We start from the raw sequence: 16,519 nt of genomic DNA, 5'->3' as shown, positions 1-16,519 counted from the left end.
GGAAAGAGGGAGGGAGGGAGGGAGGGAGGGAGGAATGGGGGGAAGAGAAAGGTCCTGCCACTTGGTGAGCACTGGACAGTAGTGCCCAGAGGTGAAGGACTCTAAGAATGGCCCAGGGCCCTCGTGACTTTGAAAGACAGGGCTGATGTAGTCGACACCCAGTGGTCCTGCCGTGTGCCCCGCGTGTTTACAACCCGGGTGCAGTCTGCACGGCAGAGACCCAGGCCCAGCAAAGCTGAGACCCACACCACACGGCAGACTGTGGGGCCCCTCACCTCCCTGCCCAGCCACCTTCCTGGGGAGGGTGGGGCCTGGAGCTCAAGGATGAACAGCTCCAGCAAGATGCTGACAAGCTGCAGCCTGAGGAGGGACAACCCCGAAGAAGTCTCCGTGATGAGGAGCTGCTGCTGCTCTCCTCTGGGCTGTACTGCAGGGAGCTGCCACAGAGGAGCTGAGCGCCCCCTAGCTTTGAGCAATGGAATGTGGAGACGTGGCAGGCCAGCCCTGGGCTGTGGGTGAGCTGTGAGCATCTTGAGCACACAAAGCCATCTGGACTGAGGATGCAGCTCTGTCTGGGCTGTGCATGTGACTCTTGCCTCATTTGATTGGCTTCTCCCCAATAAAACCGGGTTTGAGGCGTACTCTCTCTCTTGCCTGTCTCCGTGGCATTCTTCCCAAAGCCATAACTCCCCTGAGAAGAAAGGCACAGACACCCCCAGGTTGAGGGACCTCCCACAGAACACCTGCCTCACTCCTCCAAACGGCCCAGGTTGTGGGAGGCGCGGAAGACTGCAACCATCACCCATCAGGAGACCAAGGACACGTGTCAGCTGGCGGCAGTGTGGCATCTTAGACTGACCCTGGAGCAGAAGGGGACATGAGCGGAAAACCAGCAGGATGGAAATCAAGTCTGGGGAGACCAGCAAGGTATTGGCATTGGGTGCTTGGTCCTACAGGGGCGCCATGGTGACATAATGCTAACGGGGGGAGGGAGGAAGGGGCAGGTGGAGTTCCCTGTACTGTTCTGCCGTTTGGCTATATGCTTAGAACTAGTCCAAAGTAAAATGCATCATGTGGTCTTAAACTCTCCATTTCACAGCACAGTGGCTGAGCAGGCGCCGCGTCTTGAGCAGGCATTAGAAGCTCCGCGGTTTGATGGGGATCATCACAGGCGTTCCCAGCTGCCCTGCGACAGTCACAGATGAGCTCTTTCTGTTCCTTCCCAGTAGCTGTCCTCTGTCAACTCGTCCTTGGACAATGAGTAACTCTGCCTCCGCCTGTTCTAACTGTTCTCCATAAAAACACGAGTTCCCAGCCCTGTGAGACCTAACTGGCGCTTAGTCACAGGAAGTGCCACCCCCGGCATCTGCACGTATGCAGCCCCATGGGGCACTCTGAGAGGTTCAGGACCTGTCACCAGCTCTTCCACAACCTCTGCAACTCTGGTAAACTCAACCCTGCAGAGCACCAGTGGGAACAGCCCTGTCCACACCGCCAGCCCCACCTCCAGATTAGTGTGCCTTCCCCACCTCCCGGTGAGCCTTCCCCACCTCCAGGTGTGTTGGAGTCAGTCGCAGCTAGCAGCTAGGAGCAGCTCAGAAGTGCTTGAAATACCCACGTTCCTTCAGGCCTGACAGGAGGGCCTGCAGGATGGGGTGAAACCACATCCCCAGCACTTGTGGTTAGCGTTGCCAGGAAACCGAGAGTCAGGGGCCAGGAAACTGAGAGTCAGGGACTTCAGGGCATGAAACCCCTGATTCAGTAAGGGCCAAAGACCCTTCCAGATTGTTTTCCGCCATGACAGCAATATTTAGAGTTTCCTCACAGTGCGGTTACATTAGGCAGAAGATGATTGGCTTATGGAGATTATCTTGGTTATGTATGATTGACGGGCACGCCCCACTCAAACCCTATGACAGTTGTTTGCATTCCAGAAATAAACTGAGCTACTGGACAATGACCTGAGGTGGGTCTCCAGCCAGTTCTCTCACCAGCTCCTGGAGTCTCTGGGTTGATTCTGCGTCTCTACCCCCCCTCACCGTGACAAGGTAGCCAAGTGGCCATCGACCACGAAGGGACGTAGGAACACATACACAGGTGAGCCTTCCCCACCTCCAGGTGAGCCTTCCCCACCTCCAGGTGGGCCTTCTCTTCTTTATGATGAGCAAGGACCTGCACCTCAGCTCACGGGGAGGCTTCTTGTCCACCTGACACCGTGCCTCAGCTGCAGGTCTCCTGCTTCCCTAGAGCTCAGCTTCCTGCCAGCCCAGGAGCTGCCACAGGTGTAAAGGCAGCTGTGTGAGCCCACCAGGGCCTGCCAGGGTGGACCAGGTGTGCTCAAGAGCTGCCCAGCCTGGCTGAGGCCGCCCCGTTCGGCTTCTTCTCCTGCCCGATGTTGCTTTCTCTCCTCAGGTTCTCTAGGTGCCGATCCCTGGCAAACCTCCCTCCTGCAGGCCCAGGTCCATCTGAGCGTCTGCTTCTGCAGAACTCAGTCTGTGGCGTCTTTCTTGGAGGGAGGGGCCAGTGCTTTAAGGATGACCAATCACGTGATCCTCTACCTGCTTTCCCAGGATCACGTGATCCTCGTACTAGTGCTTGTTCAGGGAAGATCATGTGGCCCTCTCTAGTCAATGAGGCATGATCTCAATTATAATGGGGGATTAAAAGATAATTAGTAAATTAAAAAGAGAGGTGTCTCTGCCTTCATAAAGGGGACACATCCACAGGTGTCGCTCTTCACACTTTGTTTTCTTTTTGTCACAGATTTCACAGCTGGGGCTGCTGCCACCTTTGACTGCCTGGTGTCACACATGAGAGAAACAGAGTTACAGAGACAGGGACCCCGGCTTCCAACCAATACAGCCACCGTCTACCTCCAGACATCACCAGGCGTGGAAAAACGATCTCTGGTGTGTCGCAGTGCACTCATTTTCTGTTACCTGCAACAGAACATGCAGAACGCCGAGTGAAGAAAAGGAAAGCCAGCATCTATTGAGTGCCTACTGCACACCAGCCCAGGACTGGGAACTGTCTAATCTTCCTCACTCAATGTCCACAACAGCTTCATAGAAACACGCCTGCGAGCCTGGCCCAGCCCTGCCTAGACCCAGGGGCTCGTTCCTGCTGGATACAGAGTGGCCCTGTTGTAGCTAAATACCTGATCTGGAAACTGAACTGGGAATGGTGGGCTCCCCACCAAGGTCCTGCCTCAGAGGCGTGACCTGAACAGACAGGCACACAAAAGCGGAGCAGGAGAGCACTCGGCCCCTGCCTCCTGCCTCTCCTGTTCTGCCGCCTGTCTGGGAGCTTTCTGAACACCAGCAGTTCTTGTTTAGCAATATCTCAAAACCCAGAGGTGCATTCGGAGAGCAGAATGCCCGTCCCCAGGCACTGTCACACACAGTCCCTTTGTTGGCTCCACTTGGGAAGGTGGCTACCTAGATGTTTATATTTCTGGCTGTCACTTTCAGAAGGCAATCAGGTCCCAAAATATACAGGCAAAACAGGATTTTTTTGTAGCCTGGCAAACATTACTTCTTTCCACCCACATATCTGGGTCCTGTGTGCCCTAATATAGAAGGTAAAAAGCAGCGGCAAACCATGGGACAACGTCAAGGCCAATATCTGTGTCAGTAAATACATCATGACTGGGAGCACTGGACGTCCATGGGTAGAAGATTGAGACTTGACCCGCAATTCACCCTGTGCAAAACCATCACAGACCTGCAGATAAGACCTGAGATTCTGAAACTACTAGAAGAAAACAGGAAGCTATCAAGACAGTGGTATGGGTAATGACTTTTGGGTACAAATGACTTTTGGGTACAAAGCACAGGAAATGAAAGCAAAAATAGACAAATGGATTTTATCAACTAAAAACCTTCTGAACAGCAATGAAAAGGCCACAGCAGAAAATATCTGTCATCTCTTCAAACGACAGAGGATTGGAATCCAGGATCCATGAGGGACTTGAAAAACATAACCTAAAACCCAATGATTCCATTTTAAAATGACCCAACTAGATATTCAGCAAAAGAAGAAATACAAAAGATCAATAAGTACATAAGAAAAAGTACCATATCACCATATCACGATCCATCATTAGCCATTAGGTATCATTAACCATCAGGAAATGTAAATCAAAACTCACTGAGATATCAGGTCAGTGCAGTCAGAATGACTATTGTTAAAAAAAAAAAGTGAAAAATGCTGGCAAGGCTATGGGAGAAAAGAGAGACAAACTCAACTGGTAGACATGCACGTTAGTACAGCCATTTTGAAAAACAATGTGGCTGGTCCTCAAAAAACTAAAAATAGAACCCTATATGATCCAGTTATTCCACTCCTTTGTGCCTTGGTATGTATCTAGAGGAACTGAAATCAGCGTCCCATAGAGATCCCTGCACGCCCATGTTTATTTCAGCACCACTCAAAGATATCCCCTAAGTGTCTATCAGTGGATGAAAATGTGGTGTATAGTCACAATGGAATATTCCTCAGCCACAAAGAAGAATGAAATGCAAATGTATCATTTGCAGCAAAATGGGTGGACTGCAAGATTTCAGGCTGAGATAAACCAGACACAAAAGACAAGTACCGCCCTGTGATTTCCCTCTCACATGTGGGAGCTAAACAAAGTTGACCTGAACATAGATGGTGACTACTAGAGGCTGAAGGGCAGGTGGATAGAGGGAAGTTGGATCTGATCAGTGCAGCCTGTGTGCACGTGTTGAAATATCACGCCGAACCCCCCCATGAATATGTACAACCAACATGTCATCAGAAACAAAAATGTTTGTAAGTGAGGTCGAGGGATTTATTGACTCATGTGAGTGAACGTTACCCAGTTTAAGCCTCAGACTTGGCTGGTCTAGCAAATAAATTCTCATTCCTCGGCCCCCCATGCTGCTCTGTGCCAGCTTCGGGCAGGCTTCCCCTCTTTTCTCTCAGCTCCAATAAACCACCTGGACAGCCCTTCACCCTGCCTGTGGTGAGTGGCCACCCTGTTGAACAGAGCAGCTCTGACACTGGCCAAGTGTGGAGCACAGGCCAGGAGTATCACCAAGCCTTCCCGGACCACAGGGAGCGGAAAGGAACAGAGATGGCGACAGGAGAGGAGGGGAACTGCTGCTGGGGAGAAGCCCGTCTGAAGAGAGCAAGTGGGCCAGAGTGCTCACCACACTTGTCTCTTGCTTCTTGAGGACAAGGTATCTCTCCACCATTGACGCCATCCTAGGTCGGCAGCTGTATCTTTTCCCAGGATAGCAGTATCTTAAGGGCACAACTAATCCACTCAGTGAGTTCCGAGAAAAATCCATTAAGGAACTTGAACTTTTGAAAAATGGCTCATTTGATTGATGTTTACGTAGGATGGGAAGAGTTTATACAAGATGTCCCTGAGACGCCCCTTTCCCGATAATTTCAAGAGATAAGGCAGTATTGGGGAAAAAAAAAAACATTTTAGTTAAAATCTCTATCTCCTGGTTCAGAAAAAAGAAATAAGGGGAAAGGGAAACTTCTTTCTTGGCTGATGGTGAGAGCAATCAACAGAGGCCTCAGAGAAAGGGGATGAAGCCCACGCTGGTGACTGCAAGAGTAAAGCGTCAGCCCTGGTTAAGGAAGCAATGAAGGATGGTGAGAGGCTCAGCTGTGGCTGCAGGAGCCGCTGGAGCCCCCCAGGGCTGTGGGGACTTCTGGAGGATGAGGGAAGGGCCGGGGAGAGCTGCACAGACGTGTTTTCCACACGTGTGTGTTCCGTCCAGGCAACTTGAGAGAGGTTGCTGCTCTCATCCACACTGTTAAAGACACAGGTTGGAAACTCCCTTTTCTTCTCGTATGATTTCTTTATTTTTAATCGACAGGCAAAAAGTGAATATGTTTATGGTGCTTTGATAGATGTGTGCACTGTGGAGGGCTCCATCACACTGTTCAGCACGTTTACTAGCGATTCTTCACGGGACTGCAATGCATTTAAGACACAGGAAGGCAATTGCCATGGCATTTTCTAACAAGTTTATTGGGGTGTGTCTATAGACCATAACATTCACCCATGTTAGGTGTACAAATGAGTGAGCTTCAGTGTGTTTTCTGAGTTGTGCAACAGCACCGTTCTCCAGCTTTTGAACACGTTCATGCCCCTGGTGTCATGGTTTGGGCCAGGAATGTCCCCAGGGTTCACATATTCAGGCTTGGTCCCTGATGCAGCAACAGTCAGACCTGGGACTTGTGGAGAGTGACTGGACCATGAGGGCTGGGGTCTCGTCACTAAAGTCATCCACTGGTGGGCTCACATTTGATGGCAGTAAGGGGAGGTGAAGGGAGTGGAGAGGTGGGACCGAGTTGGAAGAAGTGAGCCCCTGGGGTGAGCCCAGAGGATTTAGGGTTTATCTTCTCCCCAGCCCTTTCCTCTCATATTCTCTCTCTCTCTCTCTCTCTCTCTCTCTCTCTCTCTCTCTCTCTCTCTCTCTCTCTCTCTCCCTCTCTCTCTCTCTCCCCCCTCCACCACCACCCCGCCCCTCCTTCCTGCCTGCCATGAGCTGCGCAGTCTTCCTCCGCCATGATCTTCTGCCATTATACTTTACCTCATCTCAGACCCAAAGCAAAGGAGCCGGCTGACCATGGACTAAAAAAACCTCTGAAACTGTGAGTCAAAATAACCCTTTCCTCCTTTAAGTTGATTTTATCAAGTGTTTCGTCACAGTGACAAAAACCTGACTGTCACACCCACGAAGACCCCTTGTGCCCATTTACCATTTATGGTCCATCCCCTTCCCATGCCACCTTCCATTCCTGGCTGCTAGGAATCTACTCTCATCTCTACAGATTTGGTTTTTTTTCTGTATATACTTTATAGAAGTACTAGCATACAGTAGGTCATCTTTCATGTCTGGTTTCTTTCCCTTACATGCTTCTGAGGTTCTTTTGTATGAGCCTGCATCAGTACTTGATTCTTTTTTACTGCTGATAGGGATCCATTGTGTGGATACACCACAGGCTGACGGTCTTGTCATTATTAGAGGAACCTTGGCTTGTTTGCACTTTTGGTAACTATGAATAGTGCTGCTATGGATATTCACATTCAAGTCTCTGCAGAAACATTTTCTTTTTTCTAGGTACTCCATTTCACTAGATACTTAGGGGAGGAATTGTTAGATCATATGACAAATTTGTGGAGTTTTTTTCCCTGAGTTAGAGAAGATAAAACCAAGAAAGAGTGAGCTACACTCCACTTTTTTCTTTTTTCTTTTCTTTTCTTTTTTTTTTTTTTTTTTGAGACAGAGTCTCACTAAGTTGCTAAGACTGGCCTTCAACTTAGGGTTCTCCTGAGTCACTGAGATTACAGATATGCACCAACATGCCTGGCTTATGTTAAACCCTTTTTTTTTTTTTTTTTGATCTCACTAAGTTGCTTAGTGCCTTGCTGAATTGCTGAGGCTAGCTTTGAACTTGCCATCCTCCTGCCTCAGCCTCCGGAACTTACAGCATGAGCCACCGTGTCTTTTTAAAGAAACTGCCAAACTATTTTCCAAAGTGACAGTGCCATGAGATTATTTTGAGGCTGTCTATTGTCCCTTGTAAGAAATTAAGCCTCATGCTAGGTGATGATTTATAAAAATGAAGAGGTCAGCTCCTCCCACAAGCCACGTACAGTCTAACAGCTGGGAAAATTACAGAGCAAGATACTCACTTCCTCCTTTGCCTAAATAGCAGGGGCTACCAGAGCTTTACAGAACTAAGATGATCTGGAAATAGAGATGGCAAAGGGATTCTTCTTTTAAAGCATATTAAGCAGCTGATATTCTCCTGACAGAAATCAGAGCTAGTCTTATCTAGGAGGCTGAATTTAGCTGCAAAGAATAGAAAGCCACACATTATGAAGGCTTACACAAATAGTTTTTTTCCTCGCTCTCTCTCTCACATAGCAAGCAATTCAAGGCAGGGACTGCCTTTCTACACAGTCAGGAATTCAAGTGCCCCATGGATTGGGAGTCCACCGTCATCAGATCTGGCCCTTGTCTTTAGCCCTCGTTTTATCTTTCCAGGCAGCAAAAAAGAAATTGTCAAGGGCAGAAGACTTTGTGCCAGTTGGATTTGCTAGTGGGTTGGTTCTGCGGCCTCCCTGGAGGTCCTTCTTAGACATGGCTTACACCTTCTGGCTGGTACTGGGCCACGTGCCTTGTTTGCACAGGAGTCTGCATGACACTGTAAACCAAGTTTGCTGCTGTCCCAACAAACAGGACCCATGAGTGAGGAAGAAGGGGTGAGCAGGCATTGGTGGACAACCTGCAGTCCTGCCTTTTTGGGGTAGAGAAACCAGCATGGGAAAGAGCATACCAAAGAAGCTGGCACACAATAGGCAGTGGTTTGGATCTCCTCCACCCAAAGTTGAAGGTACAGCAGGGACCTGGCAACAGGTGATTTACAGGGGAAGGGATCCCAGGAAGCAGGCGTGAGGGAAAGGGGAGATTGAGATGGGTGAGGAGGAAAAGCCAGCAACAAGACAGGTCGTCAAGGCTGTGGCAGTGGGCAGTGGGGTTCCATTCCAGGGGACACTGGGGAAGCATATGAAGCACCTGCCAGAGTCCACCCAAGGACAGGAGGCTGCAGAATGTGTCTGTTAGTTTTGGCTTTCGTTAGTTGAGGGTGGCACATACTCCCCTCACTTCTAGGCTGAAATTGTTCAGGCAAGAAATCACACACACACACACACACACACACACACACACACATACACATATACATACACACACACATACACATATACATACACACACATACACACACATACACACACACACATATACATACACACACACATACACACATATACATACACACACATACACACACATACACATACACACACACATACACACACATACACATATACATACACACACACATACATACACACATACACATATACATACACACACATACACACACACATACACATACACACACACACACACACACACACACACACACACAAGGCCTGGGGCAGAATGTAGAAGCCCTGAGGGAGACAGTGGCAGAGGGAGTGGAAGTCTGAGCTCCCTGGGAGCTGTCCAGCAGGCAGGTGCTGAATTGAGAGGTAGGCGGCATCAGCTCCCCAGGAAAAACTCCCAAGAATGACAAAATAGTCGTGTGTTCCAAGATGACCACTGGCCAATGTCATCCCTTATCAGTGGTGTCCTAGCTGTGCAGCACTCTTCATGTGATCTCTTAAAATAGCTTTACTGAGATCACACTGATACTGTATGCCATAAAATTCTCCTATTTAAAGTGAACAATTCAGTGACTGGTATGTACATTAGTATTTGTCTAATGGCCATGTGTATTTTTCACCCGCTTGTTGGATATTTTGAAATCTCCTTTGGTAAAATGTCTATTCCAACCCTTCACTGCCTATTTTTAATTTTTAATTGGTAGATAATCATTGCATATATTTATGGGGCACAGGACATTTCAATATACACAAACAATGTGTAGGGGTCAGATCGGGATAATTTTCTATGTTTAATTAGGCTATTTGGGTTTTTATTGTAAATTTTTCCTACAAGAATAATTTCCTTATGAAATTACCTGATTTGCAATTATTATTTTTTTCCATTCTGCTAACTGTTTTTATTTTCTTATCTGTTCTTATTTTATTTATCTTTTAAGACACAAAATTTTTCATTATGGTGGTGTCCAATTCTTATTTTTTCTCTTGTTGCTTGTGCTTTTAAGAGTGAAAGAAGAGCCCTGAGCTCTGTGAGCTTACCAGTGGAGAGTCAGAAGGGAGGGCAAAGTGGTGTGTGAAATTTGAGGAAAGCTATAAAACGGAATTGACATTTAAGCTGGATGTTGAAGGATAAGAGGAGGATGCCAGACACAAAATTGAAGAAGAGCTTTTCGGGTAGAGAGAACATCTGGGTGGATTTTCTCCTAATCCACAGCAACTTCTTGTTACAGTTTATTATAACAGTTTCAAACGGGAACCGTCATGTATGCCAACACCATATGGTAAACAGTGACAGAGACTGCGTGTCTTGGAATTACTAAAATGAAGCCAATTCATTTATAGATGGTTCAGTTACAAGTGATGCTGCATCTGTGCAGCTTCCCCCCGGGAAGTAGGGAGCTGTATTTAGAGACCAAGTCAGCATTCGTTAACAGCCTTGACAGCTCTGAGGACGCAGGTTGAAAGTGCCAGGTCCTTCTGCTGTCTCTGAAGGATGCCCAGAGCCAGAGGATGGGACCTGGGAAAGGTAGCCCATGCTGGCCCCTGCCCAGCAGAGAGCAGGGGATGGCCTCGGAGGAGGTGGGTGGTCCCTGCGGTGTCATCTACCTGCAGGTGTGTCTAGTACCCTTGAAACACCAGGCCAACAGAGATGAAACCACAGACCAGTATAAACGCACCTCTGACGTGACCCCGAAGGTGAAGAGAAGGAGCCAAAGGATTAAGATTGCTTTTCCCACAACCTGGGGAGAGTGCGACTTAGCATCAGGAATTACATCATGCAGCTGGAAATAAATGGAAGTGGTATTCCTCAAGCCCCTCAACCCACAGACTGAGATCCACACCTGTGTGCACTTTTGCTTCAGCAGAAACTGCCAACAAGTGAATCTGTGTACAGACACGGGGAATGTGGGGACAGTGTCTTTCTTCCAGCGTTCTCTCCTGAGTCGCAGATCTTTTGAATTCTTATCAATCCAACTGGAACAAAGGGTGCTGAGGTCTCCATTCCAGTTGCACTTCTGTGGCTTCCTGGTTTGACATCTTTCCATGTGTTTATCATCCATCTGCATTTCTTTTTTTTAGTGAATCACTATTCATACCCTTTGCCCGATTTTCTGAAAGGCAATTCATCTTTTCCTCATTAATATGAAAATATTCTCGGTATATAAATGAAAATAACCTTCGCCTATGGAAATGTTTCTGTCCTATTTGTCTTTTCACTTTGTTCACGATTATTTTTTCCATGATAAATTTTGAATTGCCCATCTTAAGACCTCTCCACCCCAGGGTTATATAGTATTCTGTTTTTTTCTACTTGCACATGCATATTTCTTATACTTCACACACATACAAATCTCAGATGGATTAGCCCATTATGTCCCATCATCCTGTATCTAGGACATCTATAAAGTTTATAGTTTTATAGGTGTCCTATAAGACTTTATAGGTTTGTATAAGATGGTAGAGCATAGCAGGATAACAATCCATCTATCATCTAGTTCTGTGAGTATGTGTATAGGGGCAAAAGGACTTGTGTTTTGTGAATTTTCATGATCTGTCTGCAGAACCAAATCAAACATGAACCAAATGTTAAATTGTACTTCCAAGAACAGCACAACATTAGTAAAGCAATTGCTAAATTCTGCCTTGTACGTTTTCCAGCTAAAATCACCCCCATCCTTCCCACAACTTAAGAAGGAAGTAGGGCCATCCCCTGGTGCTCCCTCCTCCACATTCCCACACCCCACCCATCTGATCCTGAGGTCCTCCTTCCAGGGCTGCCTCCACCAGCTCACACTCCCTGTCCAGCCCCCTGTACCCTGGACTCTGGCTCCAGGATCATCCCCCTCCAACCCATCTGCACCCTGCAAGCAGGAGCTTTCCTCAGAAGCACACCCATCTCATCCCCGCCCTGCCTGGTCCCTCCCTCAGCCCCACCAACTCTAGGGTGCAGTCCTGGAGTCTTGGTACACAGGGCTGCTGCTGTCCTGCAGGACCCAGCCCCTCTTGGCTGTCTAGAAAACCTTTGTGGCCTCACTTCTGAAATCATGTCTCCCAGGACCACAGTCGGGCCAGTGCAAAATACTCTCAGAGGTCAGAAACCTCAAGCTTCCTTTTCAATAGATCTCAGCCCTGGCTGTGTCCCTGCTCACCTGCCAAAAACTGAGCACACACTTGTCCAGATCCTAACCCTGGGTAACTGATTCCGTAGGTCTCCACACTCCCCAGATGGCTTTCATGGCCACGGGGCTAGTCCCCCCAGTTTCAGGCACACACACCCTCTTCCTGGAACCCTCTCCTACCTACTTCAACCCAGCCCCCCACCACCACCCACCCCACACTGCAAATCACCTCTTCTACATGGAGGCCAATATCTAGATGTTCCTTCCTCCAGGAACTTTTCTTTCCCATCAGGTTAGAGCCGCTTCTGTTTGCCTTCCCAGCCCCCCAGGCTCCCCTGACTCAAGTGTTCACCACACTGAACTATACTGGAGACATAAACTTAGCTATTAAAGCAGTAGCAGGGTTTGAGAGAATCAACTCCTATTTTAAAGGAAGTTTTATTGTTGGTAAAATGCTACCAAACAGCATTGCATGACGCAGAGAAATCTTTCATGAAAGGGAGAAAAAATAAAAAAAAAAAAAAAAAACAGAAAACTTCATTATTATCTCATTTTAAGAAATTTCCAGAGACACCCCAGCCTTCAGCAACCACCACTCCTACCAGTCAGCAGCAATGAACATCAAGGCATGACCCTCCACCACCAAAAACCCTTCACCTCCCTGAAGGCTCAGATGATCATTAGCATATTTCATTCAAAAACCACATGTTTTTTCTGTCGGAGACCAGCTCCAACAGGGGGTCTCAGGAGACGAACGGATGGTGAGGAGTCGGCGAAAGAGGGGGTGGAGAAACAACACAGACACCAAAGTGAAGGTGTTGATCCCAATCTTTACTTGTGAAGTTGATCATATATACTTTTCATTTTGGCAGGCTTACAGTATTTTGTGGTTACAAAACAGTAATCATTATTCAAAGAAACAAAATATTACATAGTTACAATTAGAATAGAAGAATGTATTTTGACTTATGCATAAGCAAGCATTTGTACTTTCAGTTGAGTTTTGCTTTGAGCTGTTTCTGCTTAGTTAACTTTTAATAATAGTTACAAATGTCCCAAACTATTGGCCTATACCTTGACTATTCTTTTCTTGACTTACTGACTGGAACCGGTGCCATGGTTACGGCAAGTGGTTGACTTGTTATTACTTTTAATCAAACAAAAGTAAGAGCACAAACCATTGTGCACAGGAACAAGAACAAGTTGCCCAGTACTAAGCACTAATCTATCTTCTCTAGATTTTAATTTAATTTCTCAAAAACTTCCTTGACAGGAATACAGGGAGTTTTTCATTAGACATTAACAATTTACACTCCACAGCTGAATCATTGCATTTAGAGCAAACAGATCTATGCTTTAGAAGTAGTTGCATTAATTGGGAAAGTCATGATTTTTCCTTCATACTTAATGGTCATATGAGAAATCACAACTATACTTATTAAAGGAATACAAAAACAAATCAGCCCATTCCCAGAAACATACTGCGCTCCTCCAGAGGATGGACGCCTTGCGCCATCCACCTCAGTAGGGCCTTGCCATTGCCTGAGTCAGGGGAGGGGCGCAGCATTTTTCCAGTGCCAAGAACCCAAACAATTATCAGGCATGTGTACTTTTTTATAATAGAATGCACACTTAACAGAATACAGCATATTGTAAACATGTTTTTTAAATGCTTTGGGAAATTTTAAAGAATTTTTTGACCCACTTTATTGTACTACTTGCTTTATTGTGGTGGCCTTAAACTAAACCTGCACTTCTCCAGGTTAGGCCCACAATTGCCTGATGTCTCTGGCACCCGACTCAGAGTCCAGGGAAAACAGGGACAGCAACTCTCTTGCTCACCACTATATTCCTGCACCCAATAGAAACCTGACATGTGGTGGGGTACTTATTTTCAAAAAGTAATAAAACCAATAAGCAAATGAATGAGTGAGCACATGGATGCTTGGCCGGTCTGTGCAGGCGTGCAGCCTGACCTGCAGAGGGCATCAGCCAGCTTCTTCAGCTCCCTGCAAAGCCCTGGAGTCGGACCTGCTGTCAGTCAGGCAGGTGCCCGATGCTCAGTGGTCATTTCACTGCACTGAAGATTAAGTAGGAGTTGTTCACCCTCCGCGACACATAAAACCAGAGGGCTCCCCTCACTTCCATCGACAGGTGCCACATCCCCTGTCTTGCTATGAATAGAGCCGTAACTGTAGCAACCAGTGGCAGGTTTTCTGTTCCCAGGTAGGGATGTGAGAGGAGACAGAGAGGGGGTCAGAGGGAAAGAGAAAGAAGCCTGGCTGATCAGGAGCCACCAAGCTGCTGCTCCTGGAGAGACAGAGGAAAGTTCCCGTACTAACTTCTCTCTCCGTCCCTCTCTTTCTTCTTTTGTTCTGGGGAGAACAAAATCTGAGTCTGGACTGGACAAGTATCCAAAGAAACATCTAGGGGGAGATGCTGTCTTTCCCGTGAGCAGCAGCTGCTTCCTCGGAGCCTGCAGGAGCCCCTGCTCGGATCAGCCGTCTGTTGCCATGAACGCTTCCTGCTGCCTGCTCTGGGCTCCTCCGGTGCTGCCCAATGGCTCCCAGCGCCTCGTGGCCCCTTCCAGCAACCAGAGCCACAGGGGGTTCTGTGAGCAGGTCTTCATCAAGCCTGAGGTCTTCCTGAGTCTGGGCATCATCAGCCTGCTGGAAAACATCCTGGTCATCCTGGCTGTGGTCAGGAACAGCAACCTGCACTCCCCCATGTACTTCTTCCTCTGCAGCCTGGCCGTGGCCGACATGCTGGTGAGTGTGTCCAATGCCCTGGAGACCATCATGATCGCCGTCATCAACAGCAACTACCTGACCTTCGAGGACCAGTTTATCCAACACATGGACAACATCTTCGACTCCATGATCTGCATCTCCCTGGTGGCCTCCATCTGCAACCTCTTGGCCATTGCCGTCGACAGGTACGTCACCATCTTCTATGCGCTCCGCTACCACAGCATCATGACCGTGAGGAAGGCGCTCACTCTGATCGTGAGCATCTGGGTCTGCTGCGGCGTCTGCGGCGTGGTGTTCATCGTCTACTCTGAGAGCAAGATGGTCATCGTGAGCCTCATCACCATGTTCTTTGCCATGGTGCTTCTCATGGGCACCCTCTACGTGCACATGTTTCTCTTTGCCCGGCTGCATGTCAAGCGCATTGCGGCACTGCCACCTGCTGACGGGGTGGCCCCACAGCAGCACTCCTGCATGAAGGGGGCCGTCACTATCACCATCCTGCTAGGGGTGTTCATCTTCTGCTGGGCTCCCTTCTTCCTGCACCTGGTCCTCATCATCACCTGCCCCACCAACCCTTACTGCATCTGCTACACGGCCCACTTCAACACCTACCTGGTCCTCATCATGTGCAACTCCATCATCGACCCCCTCATTTATGCCTTCCGGAGCCTGGAGCTGCGCAACACCTTCAAGGAGATTCTCTGTGGCTGCAATAGCATGAACTTGAGGTAGATGGCCAGGGCTGTGGAAGTGGTCACCAGTACAGCCACTTTGGGACCTCCTTCCACCAACCAAGATGCTTAGAAATGAAAAAAAAAAGTCCTTGAAAGGTGTAAGAATGTGCTAACAGCCAAGCCTGCGCTTGTCTTTAAGTTCACACAACCTTTTAAAAGGGAATGGCATCCAACGGGATTTCTGGAAGGACCTGTGTGGGTAAGTCACAGTCTGGTTTCCCACACCATCTCTGCTGCTTTGGGTGCAGCTTGCGTTCACTCCTGTGTGCCCAGGGCTCCTAATGCCTGCCTGCTCACCTGCTTCACACCCAGGTCTTTGTGCCCAAGCCGACCAGCCTGGGGGCTTCTCCTGAGCAAGAAGAGGGCTCGAATCTCTCACTGTTAACAGCTTTAACCTCCAGCTGTCAGCCACACACACAGAGCTCTCCCTTACTCTATTAGAGACCTAGTTCCTACTCCACTACTCTCTGTGAGGTGAAATCATCGTCTAAAAACAATTAACTGTGAAAGACACAAGGTCATGCTGTTTCCTTCTCCTTGCCCTCACCCCACAGCAGCCGCACCCCCAAATAGCATGGAGAGGTAGCCCACTGCTATCCCTGCTCCCGCTGCGGTGCTGTGACTGTCAGGTGTTCATGCATTAAATCAGAGGTCGCCTCCAAACTCTACTGAAAGAGAAAAAGCTGTGGACACAGCTTGTATTTTGCCACCTGCCATTTTAAGGAATGTATGACTCTTTAAAAATCATGATTATTATTCCTTGTCTGTCTGTAAAACAAGAAAGGGAACTGTGGGAGGGGGTACATATGTCGCCAGAAATTGCTTCATGGTGTTTAGATAGTTGGAGGAGCTGTCTGCCTGCCCTGTGGCTTTCCTGGGAGTTGTCCGTTAGTCTGTTCTTGGTTTTGTTTCTAGCTGTGCTTCTATGTGATGAATTCAACAGCAGCCACCAAGAAGGACTTTTTACGGGTCATTGTTCCTTTTGCTCAACATGGTGATAAGGTTGGGTGACCCTCTTTTGACCTCTGACCCTTGTCAAATGAAGCTATTCATTCCAGCATGCCCAGGGTGAGATTCATGGACTGGCCCTGCACATCGCTGCTCGGGGACAACTGCCGCCTCCTCCCCGCCCAGAGTGACTTCATCCTGTGCCCCCCCACCCCCGGGCCTCGGATCCTCGCATGATGC

At 48.2% G+C, this 16,519-nt stretch overlaps 1 protein-coding gene across 1 annotated transcript; it reads left to right on the top strand.

Moving 5' to 3' along the window:
• The first annotated feature begins 14,360 nt into the window (after window positions 1-14,360).
• LOC113195310 (melanocortin receptor 3) lies at window positions 14,361-15,329 on the top strand. Its single transcript, XM_026406789.2, has one exon. The coding sequence runs from the start codon at window positions 14,361-14,363 to the stop codon at window positions 15,327-15,329; it is 969 nt and encodes a 322-aa protein (XP_026262574.1).
• Window positions 15,330-16,519: the final 1,190 nt, after the last annotated feature.

This window comes from Urocitellus parryii, unplaced genomic scaffold (genome assembly GCF_045843805.1).
Source record: "Urocitellus parryii isolate mUroPar1 unplaced genomic scaffold, mUroPar1.hap1 Scaffold_3803, whole genome shotgun sequence".
Lineage (NCBI taxonomy): Eukaryota > Metazoa > Chordata > Mammalia > Rodentia > Sciuridae > Urocitellus > Urocitellus parryii.
The sequence above is the reverse complement of the archived record's forward strand: the minus strand, read 5'-3'. Positions and strand labels throughout refer to the sequence as shown.

What these genes read in the sequence shown, in the direction of transcription:
- LOC113195310 (XM_026406789.2), top strand. Translation starts at nt 14,361, where the DNA reads ATGAACGCTTCCTGCTGCCTGCTCTGGGCTCCTCCGGTGCTGCCCAAT.